Here is a 12,500-nt window from a genome sequence, read left to right as displayed (position 1 = left end):
TAGACTTGTGTAACATGAATACAACGTCATGCTAATTATTATGAAACGATCTGTAAAAAAAAATGTTTAAAAATAATTTGCAAAAGTTCTGTTTTCCAATTGATCTTTGATCCATTGTCATTGCTTTTACGCATCATTACGCACGTCCAGTTCTGACATAATTACGTAATTGTTCGATTTCCTGACGTTACCAAGTGAACACATTGTCCTTCATCAGATGGTAGATGATTGGCTACAGCTAGACTACTTGCATCAGAAGTATTGTTCAGTTGTATTGTCGGCTACATGCTGTGTTGTAGGCTACATGCTGTGTTGTAGGCTACATGCTGTGTTGTAGGCTACATGCTGTGTTGTAGGCTACATGCTGTGTTGTCGGCTACGTGTTGTCGGCTACGTGTTGTATTGTAGGCTACGTGCTGTGTTGTCGGCTACGTGCGTTGTTGTCGGCTACGTGCGTTGTTGTCGGCTACGTGCTGTGTTGTCGGCTACGTGCTGTGTTGTCGGCTACGTGCTGTGTTGTCGGCTACATGCTGTGTTGTCGGCTACATGCTGTGTTGTCGGCTACATGCTGTGTTGTCGGCTACATGCTGTGTTGTAGGCTACATGCTGTGTTGTAGGCTACATGCTGTGTTGTCGGCTACATGCTGTGTTGTCGGCTACATGCTGTGTTGTCGGCTACATGTTGTGTTGTCGGCTACATGCTGTGTTGTCGGCTACATGCTGTGTTGTCGGCTACATGCTGTGTTGTCGGCTACCTGCTGTATTGTAGGCTACATGCTGTGTTGTCGGCTACATGCTGTGTTGTCGGCTACCTGCTGTGTTGTAGGCTACATGCTGTGTTGTCGGCTACATGCTGTGTTGTCGGCTACATGCTGTGTTGTCGGCTACCTGCTGTGTTGTCGGCTACCTGCTGTGTTGTCGGCTACCTGCTGTATTGTAGGCTACATGCTGTGTTGTCGGCTACATGCTGTGTTGTCGGCTACCTGCTGTATTGTAGGCTACATGCTGTGTTGTCGGCTACATGCTGTGTTGTCGGCTACATGCTGTGTCGTCGGCTACATGCTGTGTTGTCGGCTACATGCTGTGTTGTTGATGTTGGATCATTTGTATGAAATATTTTAGGTTACAGTGATTCAAAATAAAAGTATCTAGTCAATATTGGTATTAGTCTGTGTGTTGTCATTATTTAGTATTGATCCTATTTCTATGGATCCAAAGGTTGAATAACACTCCTCCGGGCAGTAGGTTAGATAGTGACTGTTGTGGAAACTGGACTGAGCTACTACCGTAGCTTCATGTTATCTAATTATTATTTCACTCCCCCATCTCTCTTTCTCTCTCTCTCTCTCTTTCTCTCTCTCTCTCTCTCTCTCTCTCTCTCTGTCTCTCTCTCTCTCTCTCTTTCTCTCTCTATCTTTCTGTCTCTCTCTCTTTCTCTCTCTCTCTTTCTGTCTCTCTGTCTCTCTCTCTCTTTCTCTCTCTCTCTCTCTCTCTCTCTTTCTTTCTGTCTCTCTCTCTCTCTTTCTGTCTATCTCTCTCTCTCTTTCTCACTATCCCTCTCTCTCTATCCCCCTCTGTCTCTCTCTCTGTTTCTTTCTTACTCTCTCTCTCTCTCTTTCCCTCTCTCTCTCATGCAGAATGCATATACAGAAAGCGTCTGTCTATTGATGGTAGACAGCTGAATCTAGAACTCTATGATCCATGCTCACAGGTGAGTTGAGAGGTGGAGGAGAACCACGTTGTTGACCATCATGTTTTGTATCACAATTCAGTTATCTGAGTGGCCATCCATTGACATGCATGAACAACAATTTATACGCTGAAGAAAAGCCATCTCTCATACCCAATATTCCTCTATCTGAAATGTATGGTACAGGATAATAAATGTACAGGATAATAAATGAATGGTACAGGATTATAAATGTATGGTACAGGATTATAAATGTATGGTACAGGATTATAAATGTATGGTACAGGATAATAAATGTATGGTATAGGATAATACATGTATGGTACAGGATAATAAATGTATAGGATAATTAATGTATGGTACAGGATTATAAATGTATGGTACAGGATAATAAATATGGTACAGGATAATAAATGTATAGGATAATTAATGTATGGTACAGGATTATAAATGTATGGTACAGGATTATAAATGTATGGTACAGGATTATAAATGTATAGTACAGGATAATAAATGTATGGTACAGGTTAATAAATATGGTACAGGATTATAAATGTATGGTACAGGATAATAAATGTATGGTACAGGATAATACATGTATGGTACAGGATAATAAATGTATGGTACAGGATTATAAATGTATGGTACAGGATTATAAATGTATAGGATAATTAATGTATGGTACAGGATTATAAATGTATGGTACAGGATAATAAATATGGTACAGGATAATAAATGTATAGGATAATTAATGTATGGTACAGGATTATAAATGTATGGTACAGGATAATACATGTATGGTACAGGATTATAAATGTATGGTACAGGATAATAAATGTATAGGATAATAAATGTATGGTACAGGATTATAAATGTATGGTACAGGATAATAAATATGGTACAGGATTATAAATGTATGGTACAGGATAAGAAATATGGTACAGGACAATAAATATGGTACAGGATAATAAATATGGTACAGGATAATAAATGTATGGTACAGGATTATAAATGTATGGTACAGGATAATAAATGTATGGTACAGGATAATAAATGTATGGTACAGGATTATAAATGTATAGGATAATTAATGTATGGTACAGGATTATAAATGTATGGTACAGGATAATACATGTATGGTACAGGACAATAAATATGGTACAGGATAATAAATATGGTACAGGATAATAAATGTATGGTACAGGATTATAAATGTATGGTACAGGATAATAAATGTATGGTACAGGATAATAAATGTATGGTACAGGATAATAAATGTATGGTACAGGATTATAAATGTATAGGATAATTAATGTATGGTACAGGATAATAAATGTATGGTACAGGATAATACATGTATGGTACAGGATAATAAATGTATGGTACAGGATTATAAATGTATGGTACAGGATAATAAATGTATGGTACAGGATTATAAATGTATGGTACAGGATAATAAATGTATGGTACAGGATAATAAATGTATGGTACAGGATAATAAATGTATGGTACAGGATAATACATGTATGGTACAGGATTATAAATGTATGGTACAGGATTATAAATGTATGGTACAGGATAATATAGTCAGTGCAGTGAAAACCCCTGACAGAGTAATCAATCTCACTTATTGTGCCCAGCCAAGCATGCAGCAGTCTCCCTCCCTCCCTCCCACCCTCCCTCTTTCCCTGTCTCCCTCCCACCCACCCTCCCTCTTTCCCTGTCTCCCTCCCACCCACCCTCCCTCTTTCCCTGTCTCCCTCCCACCCACCCTCCCTGTCTTCCTCTCACCCTCCCTCCCTGTCTCCCTCCCACCCTCCCTCCCTGTCTCCCTCCCACCCTCCCCCTTTCCCCTCCCTCCCACCCACCCTCCCTCTTTCCCTGTCTCCCTCCCACCCACCCTCCCTCTTTCCCTGTCTCCCTCCCACCCACCCTCCCTGTCTTCCTCTCACCCTCCCTCCATGTCTCCCTCCTACCCTCCCTCTTTCCATTTCCCCCACAGTTAATACATCACTATAAATCAGACCAGAACCACCCCCCCCCCCCCCCACAGTTAATACATCACTGTAAATCAGAACCCCCCCCCCTCCCCTCAGAACCAATTCCCCACAGAAGGAAGACTGAATTTGCTCTGAAGTGACAGGAGATTTACCACTAGGAGTTGGATGGGTGTTTGCGATAACAAAGTGGATATGGCCAGAAGTGGGCGAAGGCAACCTTGGGTTATAATTCAGCAATAAGGCCAGAGGATGTGTGGTATATGGCCAATATGAGCCCACCCTCCCTTCACCAGCCTCCACTGGTGTGTATCAGATTGCTTGGTTATAGCAACATGTCCTTGCTGTTTGTGTTGCTCTGCAGGCCTGTGAGGGGAAGTCGACTCTGACCGACCAGATCCACTGGGCTGATGGCTTCGTAGTGGTCTATGACATCAGTGACCGCTCCTCCTTCATCAAGGCTAAAGCCATAGTACACCTGATCAGAGAGTTAAACCTGGGAGTGGCCAAAAGGTAACCATCCACCCACCTGTCCAGTCCATCTACTCACCTGTACAGTCCATCTACTCACCTGTCCAGTCCATCTACTCACCTGTACAGTCCATCTACTCACCTGTCCAGTCCATCTACTCACCTGTCCAGTCCATCTACTCACCTGTCCAGTCCATCTACTCACCTGTCCAGTCCATCTACTCACCTGTACAGTCCATCTACTCACCTGTCCAGTCCATCCACTCACCTGCTCAGTCCATCCACTCACCTGTTCAGTCCATCCACTCACCTGTTCAGTCCGTCCACTCACCTGTACAGTCCGTCCACTCACCTGTCCGTCCAGGCACCTGTCCAGTCCATGCACTCACCTGTCCAGTCCATGCACTCACCTGTCCAGTCCATCCACCCACCACCTGTCCAGTCCATCCACCCACCACCTGTCCAGTCCATCCACTCCCCACCTGTCCAGTCCATCCACTCACGTGTCCAGTCCATCCACTCACGTGTCCATTCCATCCATTCACCTGTCCAGTCCGTACAGTCCATCCAATCACCTGTCCAGTCCGTACAGTCCATCCACTCACCTGTCCAGTCCGTACAGTCCATCCACTCACCTGTCCAGTCCGTACAGTCCATCCACTCACCTGTCCAGTCCATCCACTTACCTGTCCAGTCCATCCACTTACCTGTCCAGTCCATCCACCCACCTGTCCAGTCCATCCACACACCTGTCCAGTCCATCCACTCACCTGTCCAGTCCATCCACCTCACCTGTCCAGTCCATCCATGCACCTGTCCAGTCCATCCATTCACCTGTCCAGTCCGTACAGTCCATCCACTCACCTGTCCAGTCCATCCACTCCCTACCTGTCCAGTCCATCCACTCACGTGTCCAGTCCATCCACTCACGTGTCCAGTCCATCCACTCACCTGTCCAGTCCATCCACTCACCTGTCCAGTCCATCCACTTACCTGTCCAGTCCATCCACTCACCTGTCCAGTCCATCCACTTACCTGTCCAGTCCATCCACTCACCTGTCCAGTCTATCCAGTCACCTGTCCAGTCTATCCACTCACCTGTCCAGTCCATCCACTTACCTGTCCAGTCCATCCACTTACCTGTCCAGTCCATCGACCCCACCTGTCCAGTCCATCCACTCACCTGTCCAGTCCATCCACTTACCTGTCCAGTGCATCCACCCCACCTGTCCAGTCCATCCATGCACCTGTCCAGTCCGTACAGTCCATCCACTCACCTGTCCAGTCCATCCACCCCACCTGTCCAGTCCATCCACCCCACCTGTCCAGTCCATCCACACACCTGTCCAGTCCATCCACACACCTGTCCAGTCCATCCATGCACCTGTCCAGTCCATACAGTCCATCCACTCACCTGTCCTGTCCATCCACTAACCTGTCCAGTCCATCCACTCACCTGTCCAGTCCATCCACCCTACCTGTCCAGTCCATCCACCCCACCTGTCCAGTCCATCCACCCCACCTGTCCAGTCCATCCACACACCTGTCCAGTCCATCCACACACCTGTCCAGTCCATCCATGCACCTGTCCAGTCCATCCACCCCACCCGTACAGTCCATCCACCCACTCACCTGTCCAGTCCATCCACTCACTTGTCCAGTCCATCCACCCCACCTGTCCAGTCCATCCACACACCTGTCCAGTCCATCCATGCACCTGTCCAGTCCGTACAGTCCATCCACTCACCTGTCCAGTCCATCCACCCCACCTGTCCAGTCCATCCACCACACCTGTCCAGTCCATCCATGCACCTGTCCAGTCCATCCACCCCACCCGTACAGTCCATCCACTCACCTGTCCAGTCCATCCACCCCACCTGTCCAGTTCATCCACTCACCTGTCCAGTCCGTCCACTCACCTGTCCAGTCCATCCACTCACCTGTCCAGTCCATCCACTCACCTGTCCAGTCCATCCACACACCTGTCCAGTCCATCCACACACCTGTCCAGTCCATCCATGCACCTGTCCAGTCCATCCACCCCACCCGTACAGTCCATCCACCCACTCACCTGTCCAGTCCATCCACCCCACCTGTCCAGTCCATCCACACACCTGTCCAGTCCATCCATGCACTTGTCCAGTCCGTACAGTCCATCCATTCACCTGTCCAGTCCATCCACCCCACCTGTCCAATCCATCCACCCCACCTGTCCAGTCCATCCATGCACCTGTCCAGTCCATCCACCCCACCCGTACAGTCCACCACCCCACCCGTACAGTCCATCCACTCACCTGTCCAGTCCATCCACTCCCACCTGTCCAGTTCATCTACTCACCTGTCCAGTCCATCCACCCACCTGTCCAGTCCATCTACTCACCTGTCCAGTCCATCTACTCACCTGTCCAGTCCATCTACTCACCTGTCCAGTCCATCTACTCACCTGTCCAGTCCATCTACTCACCTGTCCAGTCCATCTACTCACCTGTCCAGTCCATCCACCCACCTGTCCAGTCCATCCACCCACCTGTCCAGTCCATCCACTCACCTGTCCAGTCCATCCACTCACCTGTCCAGTCCATAGACTCTTACCTGTCCAGTCTGTCCACACACACCTCACCTACCAAAGGGTAGACTCTCACACTGATATAGACCTTCCATCCACTTGGCGTAGGGGGAGAGTGGAGTCAGTGGGACTGACATTCCATCCTATTATTGTCATTGTGCATCAATAGATTGGACGTCGATGTGGGTTTAACAGCCGCCCACACTGCCCAACAACTGTTACATCGGTAGTAATCCCATTGATAGATTTTACCACAGAGATTCAACTCTCTGGCTCATGTCCATGTGACAATTATTCAGCACCTTTTTTTTAAAATTCAGAGCCAAGATCTATTGTCTGTATGACCTTCAGTTCTAGCTGGTAGTAATTCCAATACACCACTAACTCATCATTCTGCCCCCAAACCAATCCTCTAGTAAATATCTAGCTGCTATTGAATTCTCCTGTCACTATGATAATTCTATTGCTGTTGAGGCGTCTCATGTCATCTCTCTATTATGGCTGAACTGATCGTTGGAATGTTTTCACTAGTGGTCTTCTAGGGATGAGGGAACATCTGTCTAATGGTCTTCTGGGTGATGAGGGAACATCTGTCTAATGGGGATGAGGTAACATCTGTCTAGTGGTCTTCTGTGGATGAGGGAACATCTGTCTAGTGGTCTTCTGTGGATGAGGGAACATCTGTCTAATGGGGATGAGGGAACATCTGTCTAATGGGGATGATGGAACATCTCACTAATGGGATGAGGGAACATCTGTCTAATGGGATGAGGGAACATCTGTCTAATGGGATGAGGGAACATCTGTCTAATGGGGATGAGGGAACATCTGTCTAATGGGGATGAGGGAACATCTGTCTAATGGGGATGAGGGAACATATGTCTAATGGGGATGAGGGAACATCTGTCTAATGGAGATGAGGGTACATCTGTCTAATGGGGATGAGGGAACATCTGTCTAATGGGGATGAGGTAACATCTGTCTAGTGGTCTTCTGTGGATGAGGGAACATCTGTCTAGTGGTCTTCTGTGGATGAGGGAACATCTGTCTAATGGGGATGAGGGAACATCTGTCTAATGGGGATGATGGAACATCTCACTAATGGGATGAGGGAACATCTGTCTAATGGAATGAGGGAACATCTGTCTAATGGGATGAGGGAACATCTATCTAATGGGATGAGGGAACATCTATCTAATGGGATGAGGGAACATCTGTCTAATGGGGATGAGGGAACATCTGTCTAATGGGGATGAGGGAACATCTGTCTAATGGGGAAGAGGGAACATCTGTCTAATGGAGATGAGGGTACATCTGTCTAAGGGGATGAGGGAACATCTGGCTAATGTGGATGAGGGAACATCTGTCTTATGGTCTTCTGGGGATGGGGGAACATCTGTCTAATGGGATGAGGGAACATCTGTCTAATGGTCTTCTGGGGATGAGGGAACATCTGTCTAATGGTCTAATGGGGATGAGGGAACATCTGTCTAATGGTCTTCTGGGGATGAGGGAACATCTGTCTAATGGTCTTCTGGGGATGAGGGAACATCTGTCTAATTGGGATGAGGGAACATCTCACTAATGGGGATGAGGGAACATCTCACTAATGGGATGAGGGAACATCTCTCTAATGGGATGAGGGAACATCTCTCTAATGGGATGAGGGAGCATCTGTCTAATGGGATGAGGGAACATCTGTCTAATGGGGATGAGGGAACAACAGACCTACAGTTTAGCACTGACACATACAATGACGATACCCTCAACTCTCCATCGAGGTTTTAGTCTCGTAGGTTACATCTGAAAAGGGCACCCTATTCCCTATAAAGAGAGCAATACTTTGGACTGCTTCTTAACCTCATTTTGACATGCCTCTGGTAAGAAATAGTGTCATGTAAAATGGAAGAGGGTGTCATTTTCAGATGTCCCGTAGTCTTTAAACGTCACTACCGTTTACTCAACCTGTCCTCTTGGTTTGTCTTGTCTTACATCCAGGGACTCGTTATGTCCGTCCTCACTGTGTCTCATATATTTTTATTTCCTGCTAATCCTGTCTTCCTCCTCTCTCTCTCTCTCTCTCTCTCTCTCCCCCCCCCTCAGGGATGCTGACACTCTGGTGTTCCTGGTGGGTAACAAGCAGGACCTGTGCCACGTGAGGGAGGTGCGTCGAGAGGAAGGCCAGCGCCTGGCAGCCGAGTCCCAGACACAGTTCTACGAGCTCTCAGCCGCAGAACACTACCAGGAAGTGGTCCTCATGTTCTCGAAAATGGTCCACAACGCCAGCCTTGGGGGCAAGGCCAAGGAGAGGAGACGGAGACCTAGTGGCTCCAAGTCCATGGCCAAACTCATCAATAATGTCTTCGGGAAGCGGAGGAAATCAGTGTGAAAGGGGAGATGGGAAAGGTCAAGTGTTTACCCCAGGCCTAAAGAAGCCTTGTTACTTCGTTACTCCCCTTGGGACTGTTGTTGAATGGTGAAAGGGATTGTGGGAAAATGGTCGATAATGTTGAATGGACCCACCACCAACAACAACATGGGCTTCACCTACTTTACTTGCTGTTGCTATTATTATTGTTGATCATGAAAAGAGTCAATAATAATTAGACCTCCACTCCTCTGGTTGCCAACCACCAAGGGACAGCTCTGTGTGGTATAAATGGTTCTACACTTAGAACAGAGCTTATTGGACTGATAGGACTGCTGCTGCTTACAGGCTTTCTGACTCGTGCTTACCATACTCGCTAGTGTGTGTGTGTGTGTGTGTGTGTGTGTGTGTGTGTGAGAATGACACCACAGGGAGACTCCGTTATTAGCTATGTAAAGTATATCACCACATGGGAAGAATCCATTATTAGCTATGTAAAGTAAATGATACCACAGGGAGACTCCATTATTAGCTATGTAAAGTATATGATACCACGGGGATACTCCATTATTAGCTATGTAAAGGAAATGACACCACAGGGAGACTCCATTATTAGCTATGTAAAGTAAATTATATCACCGGAGACTCCATTATTAGCTATGTAAAGTAAATGATACCACGGGAAGACTCCATTAGTAGTTATGTAAAGTAAATGATACCACGGGGAGACTCCATTATTAGCTATGTAAAATATATGATACCACGGGGAGACTCCATTATTAGCTATGTAAAGTAAATGATACCACAGGGAGACTCCATTATTAGCTATGTAAAGTAAATGATACCACGGGGAGACTCCATTATTAGCTATGTAAAGTATATGATACTACAGGGAGACTCCATTATTAGCTATGTAAAGTATATGATACCACGGAGAGACTCTATTATTAGCTATGTAAAGTAAATTATACCATGGGGAGACTCCATTATTAGCTATGTAAAGTAAATGATACCACATTATTAGCTATGTAAAGTATATGATACCACAGGGAGACTCCATTATTAGCTATGTAAAGTAAATGATACCACGGGGAGACTCCATTATTAGCAATGAAAGTATATGATACTACAGGGAGACTCCATTATTAGCTATGTAAAGTATATGATACCACAGGGAGACTCTATTATTAGCTATGTAAAGTAAATGATACCATGGGGAGACTCCATTATTAGCTATGTAAAGTAAATGATACCACATTATTAGCTATGTAAAGTATATGATACCACGGGGAGACTCCATTATTAGCTATGTAAAGTAAATGATACCACGGGGAGACTCCATTATTAGCTATGTAAAGTAAATGATACCACATTATTAGCTATGTAAAGTATATGATACCACGGGGAGACTCCATAATTAGCTACGTAAAGTATATGATACCACGGGGAGACTCCATAATTAGCTACGTAAAGTATATGATACCACAGGGAGACTCCATTATTAGCTATGTAAAGTAAATGATACCACAGGGAGACTCCATTATTAGCTATGTACTGTAAATGACACCACGGGGAGACTCCATTATTAGCTATGTACTTTAAATGATACCACGGGGATACTCCATTATTAGCTATGTACTGTAAATGACACCACGGGGAGACTCCATTATTAGCTATGTAAAGTAAATGATACCACAGGGAGACTCCATTATTAGCTATGTACTGTAAATGACACCACGGGGAGACTCCATTATTAGCTATGTAAAGTAAATGATACCTCGGGGAGACTCCATTACTGGCCCTATTGCCTCTACTGCTCAACGCATGCCACAGTGGCAGACACAGTCCATTTTTCATACATCTTTCATTATGACTCATCTGTATCCCAAATAGCACCCTATATATAATGCACTATGTTTGACCGGAGCCCTATGGGCCCCTATCGAAAGTAGTGCACTAAACAGGGAACAGGGTGGCATTTGGGATGCTTCCTGAATACCGCTACTGAAGAGAGCCAGCAGTTTATTGGCATGGAGGTTGTTTTTGGGGGGAAATTCTTTCTGTGGTTACTGTGGTTTCCAGGGAAAGGTAATGTATCATAAAATAATGAATGTCTGTCTGTTTAGTTCCATCTTCCTGTTGTTCATTGTTCCCTGGATTAAAGTCTGAATTATAAACTCATAAAATAATGTAAAACTATAATAAACACTGTAATCAAGTCTAGTTGTGGTTTTATGGAGGTGTGTGTGTGTGTGTGTGTGTGTGTGTGTAAGTAAAGAAATAAAACAACTGTAAAAAGACATTTGAAAATAACAGTAGCGAGGCTACATACAGATACCGGTTAGTCAGACTGATTGAGGTAGTATGTACATGTAGGTATTTTTAAGGTGACTATGCAGATATGATGAACAGAGTGTAGCAGTAGTGTAAAGGAGGGGTTGGCAGGTGGTGGGTGGTGGGACACAATGCAGATAGCCTGGTTAGCCAATTTTTGGGAGCACTGGTTGGTCGGCCAATGAGGTAGTATGTACATGAATGTATAGTTAAAGTGACTATGCATATATGATAAACAGAGAGTAGCAGCAGCGTAAAAAGAGGGGTTGGGGGGTTGGGGGGGGGGGGACACATTGCAAATAGTCCGGGTAGCCATTTGGTTACCTGTTCAGGAGTCTTATGGCTTGGGGGTAAAAACTGTTGAGAAGCCTTTCTGTCCTAGACTTGGCACTCCGGTACCGCTTGCCATGCGGTAGTAGAGAGAACAGTCTATGACTGGGGCGGCTGGGGTCTTTTCACAATTTTTAGGGCCTTTTTCTGACACCGCCTGGTATAGAGGTCCTGGATGGCAGGCAGCTTTGCCCCAGTGATGTACTGGGCCGTACACACTACCCTCTGTAGTGCCTTGCGGTCGGAGACTGAGCAATTGCCGTTCCAGGCAGTGATGCAACCGGTCTGGATGCTCTCGATGTTGCAGCTGTAGAACCTTTTTCAGGATCTCAGGACCCATGCCAAATCTTTTTAGTTTTCTGAGGGGGAATAGGCTTTGTCATGCCCTCTTCACAACTGTCTTGGTGTGTTTGAACCATTCCAGTTTGTTGTTGATGTGAAAACCAAGGAACTTTAAGCTCTCAACCTGCTCCACTACAGCCCCGTCGATGAGAATGGTGGTGTGCTCGGTCCTCCTTTTCCTGTAGTCCACAATCATCTCCTTAGTCTTGGTTACGTTGAGGGATAGGTTGTTATTCTGGCACCACCCGGCGAGGTCTCTGACCACCTCCCTATAGGCTGTCTCGTCGTTGTCGGCGATCAGGCCTACCACTGTTGTGTCGTCTGCAAACTTAATGATGGTGTTGGAGTCGTGTCTGGCCTGACCATGCAGTCGTGGGTGAACCGGGAGTACATGAGGGGACT

The 12,500-nt window shown here is 45.9% G+C and overlaps 1 protein-coding gene across 1 annotated transcript in view; it reads left to right on the top strand.

Annotated features, from left to right (window-relative positions):
• Positions 1-9,517, top strand: part of LOC139395361 (ras-related and estrogen-regulated growth inhibitor-like protein) — a 9,775-nt gene extending 258 nt beyond the window's left edge. The window contains exons 3-5 of the mRNA XM_071142929.1: positions 1,638-1,711; positions 4,052-4,200; positions 8,828-9,517. Coding sequence (XP_070999030.1) covers positions 1,638-1,711; positions 4,052-4,200; positions 8,828-9,113 — 509 coding nt within the window. The 3' untranslated portion in view covers positions 9,114-9,517. The remainder of the gene's footprint in view (positions 1-1,637; positions 1,712-4,051; positions 4,201-8,827) is intronic.
• Positions 9,518-12,500: the final 2,983 nt, after the last annotated feature.

Source organism: Oncorhynchus clarkii, unplaced genomic scaffold (genome assembly GCF_045791955.1).
Source record: "Oncorhynchus clarkii lewisi isolate Uvic-CL-2024 unplaced genomic scaffold, UVic_Ocla_1.0 unplaced_contig_10308_pilon_pilon, whole genome shotgun sequence".
Lineage (NCBI taxonomy): Eukaryota > Metazoa > Chordata > Actinopteri > Salmoniformes > Salmonidae > Oncorhynchus > Oncorhynchus clarkii.
This window is presented reverse-complemented; position numbering and strand designations above follow the sequence as displayed.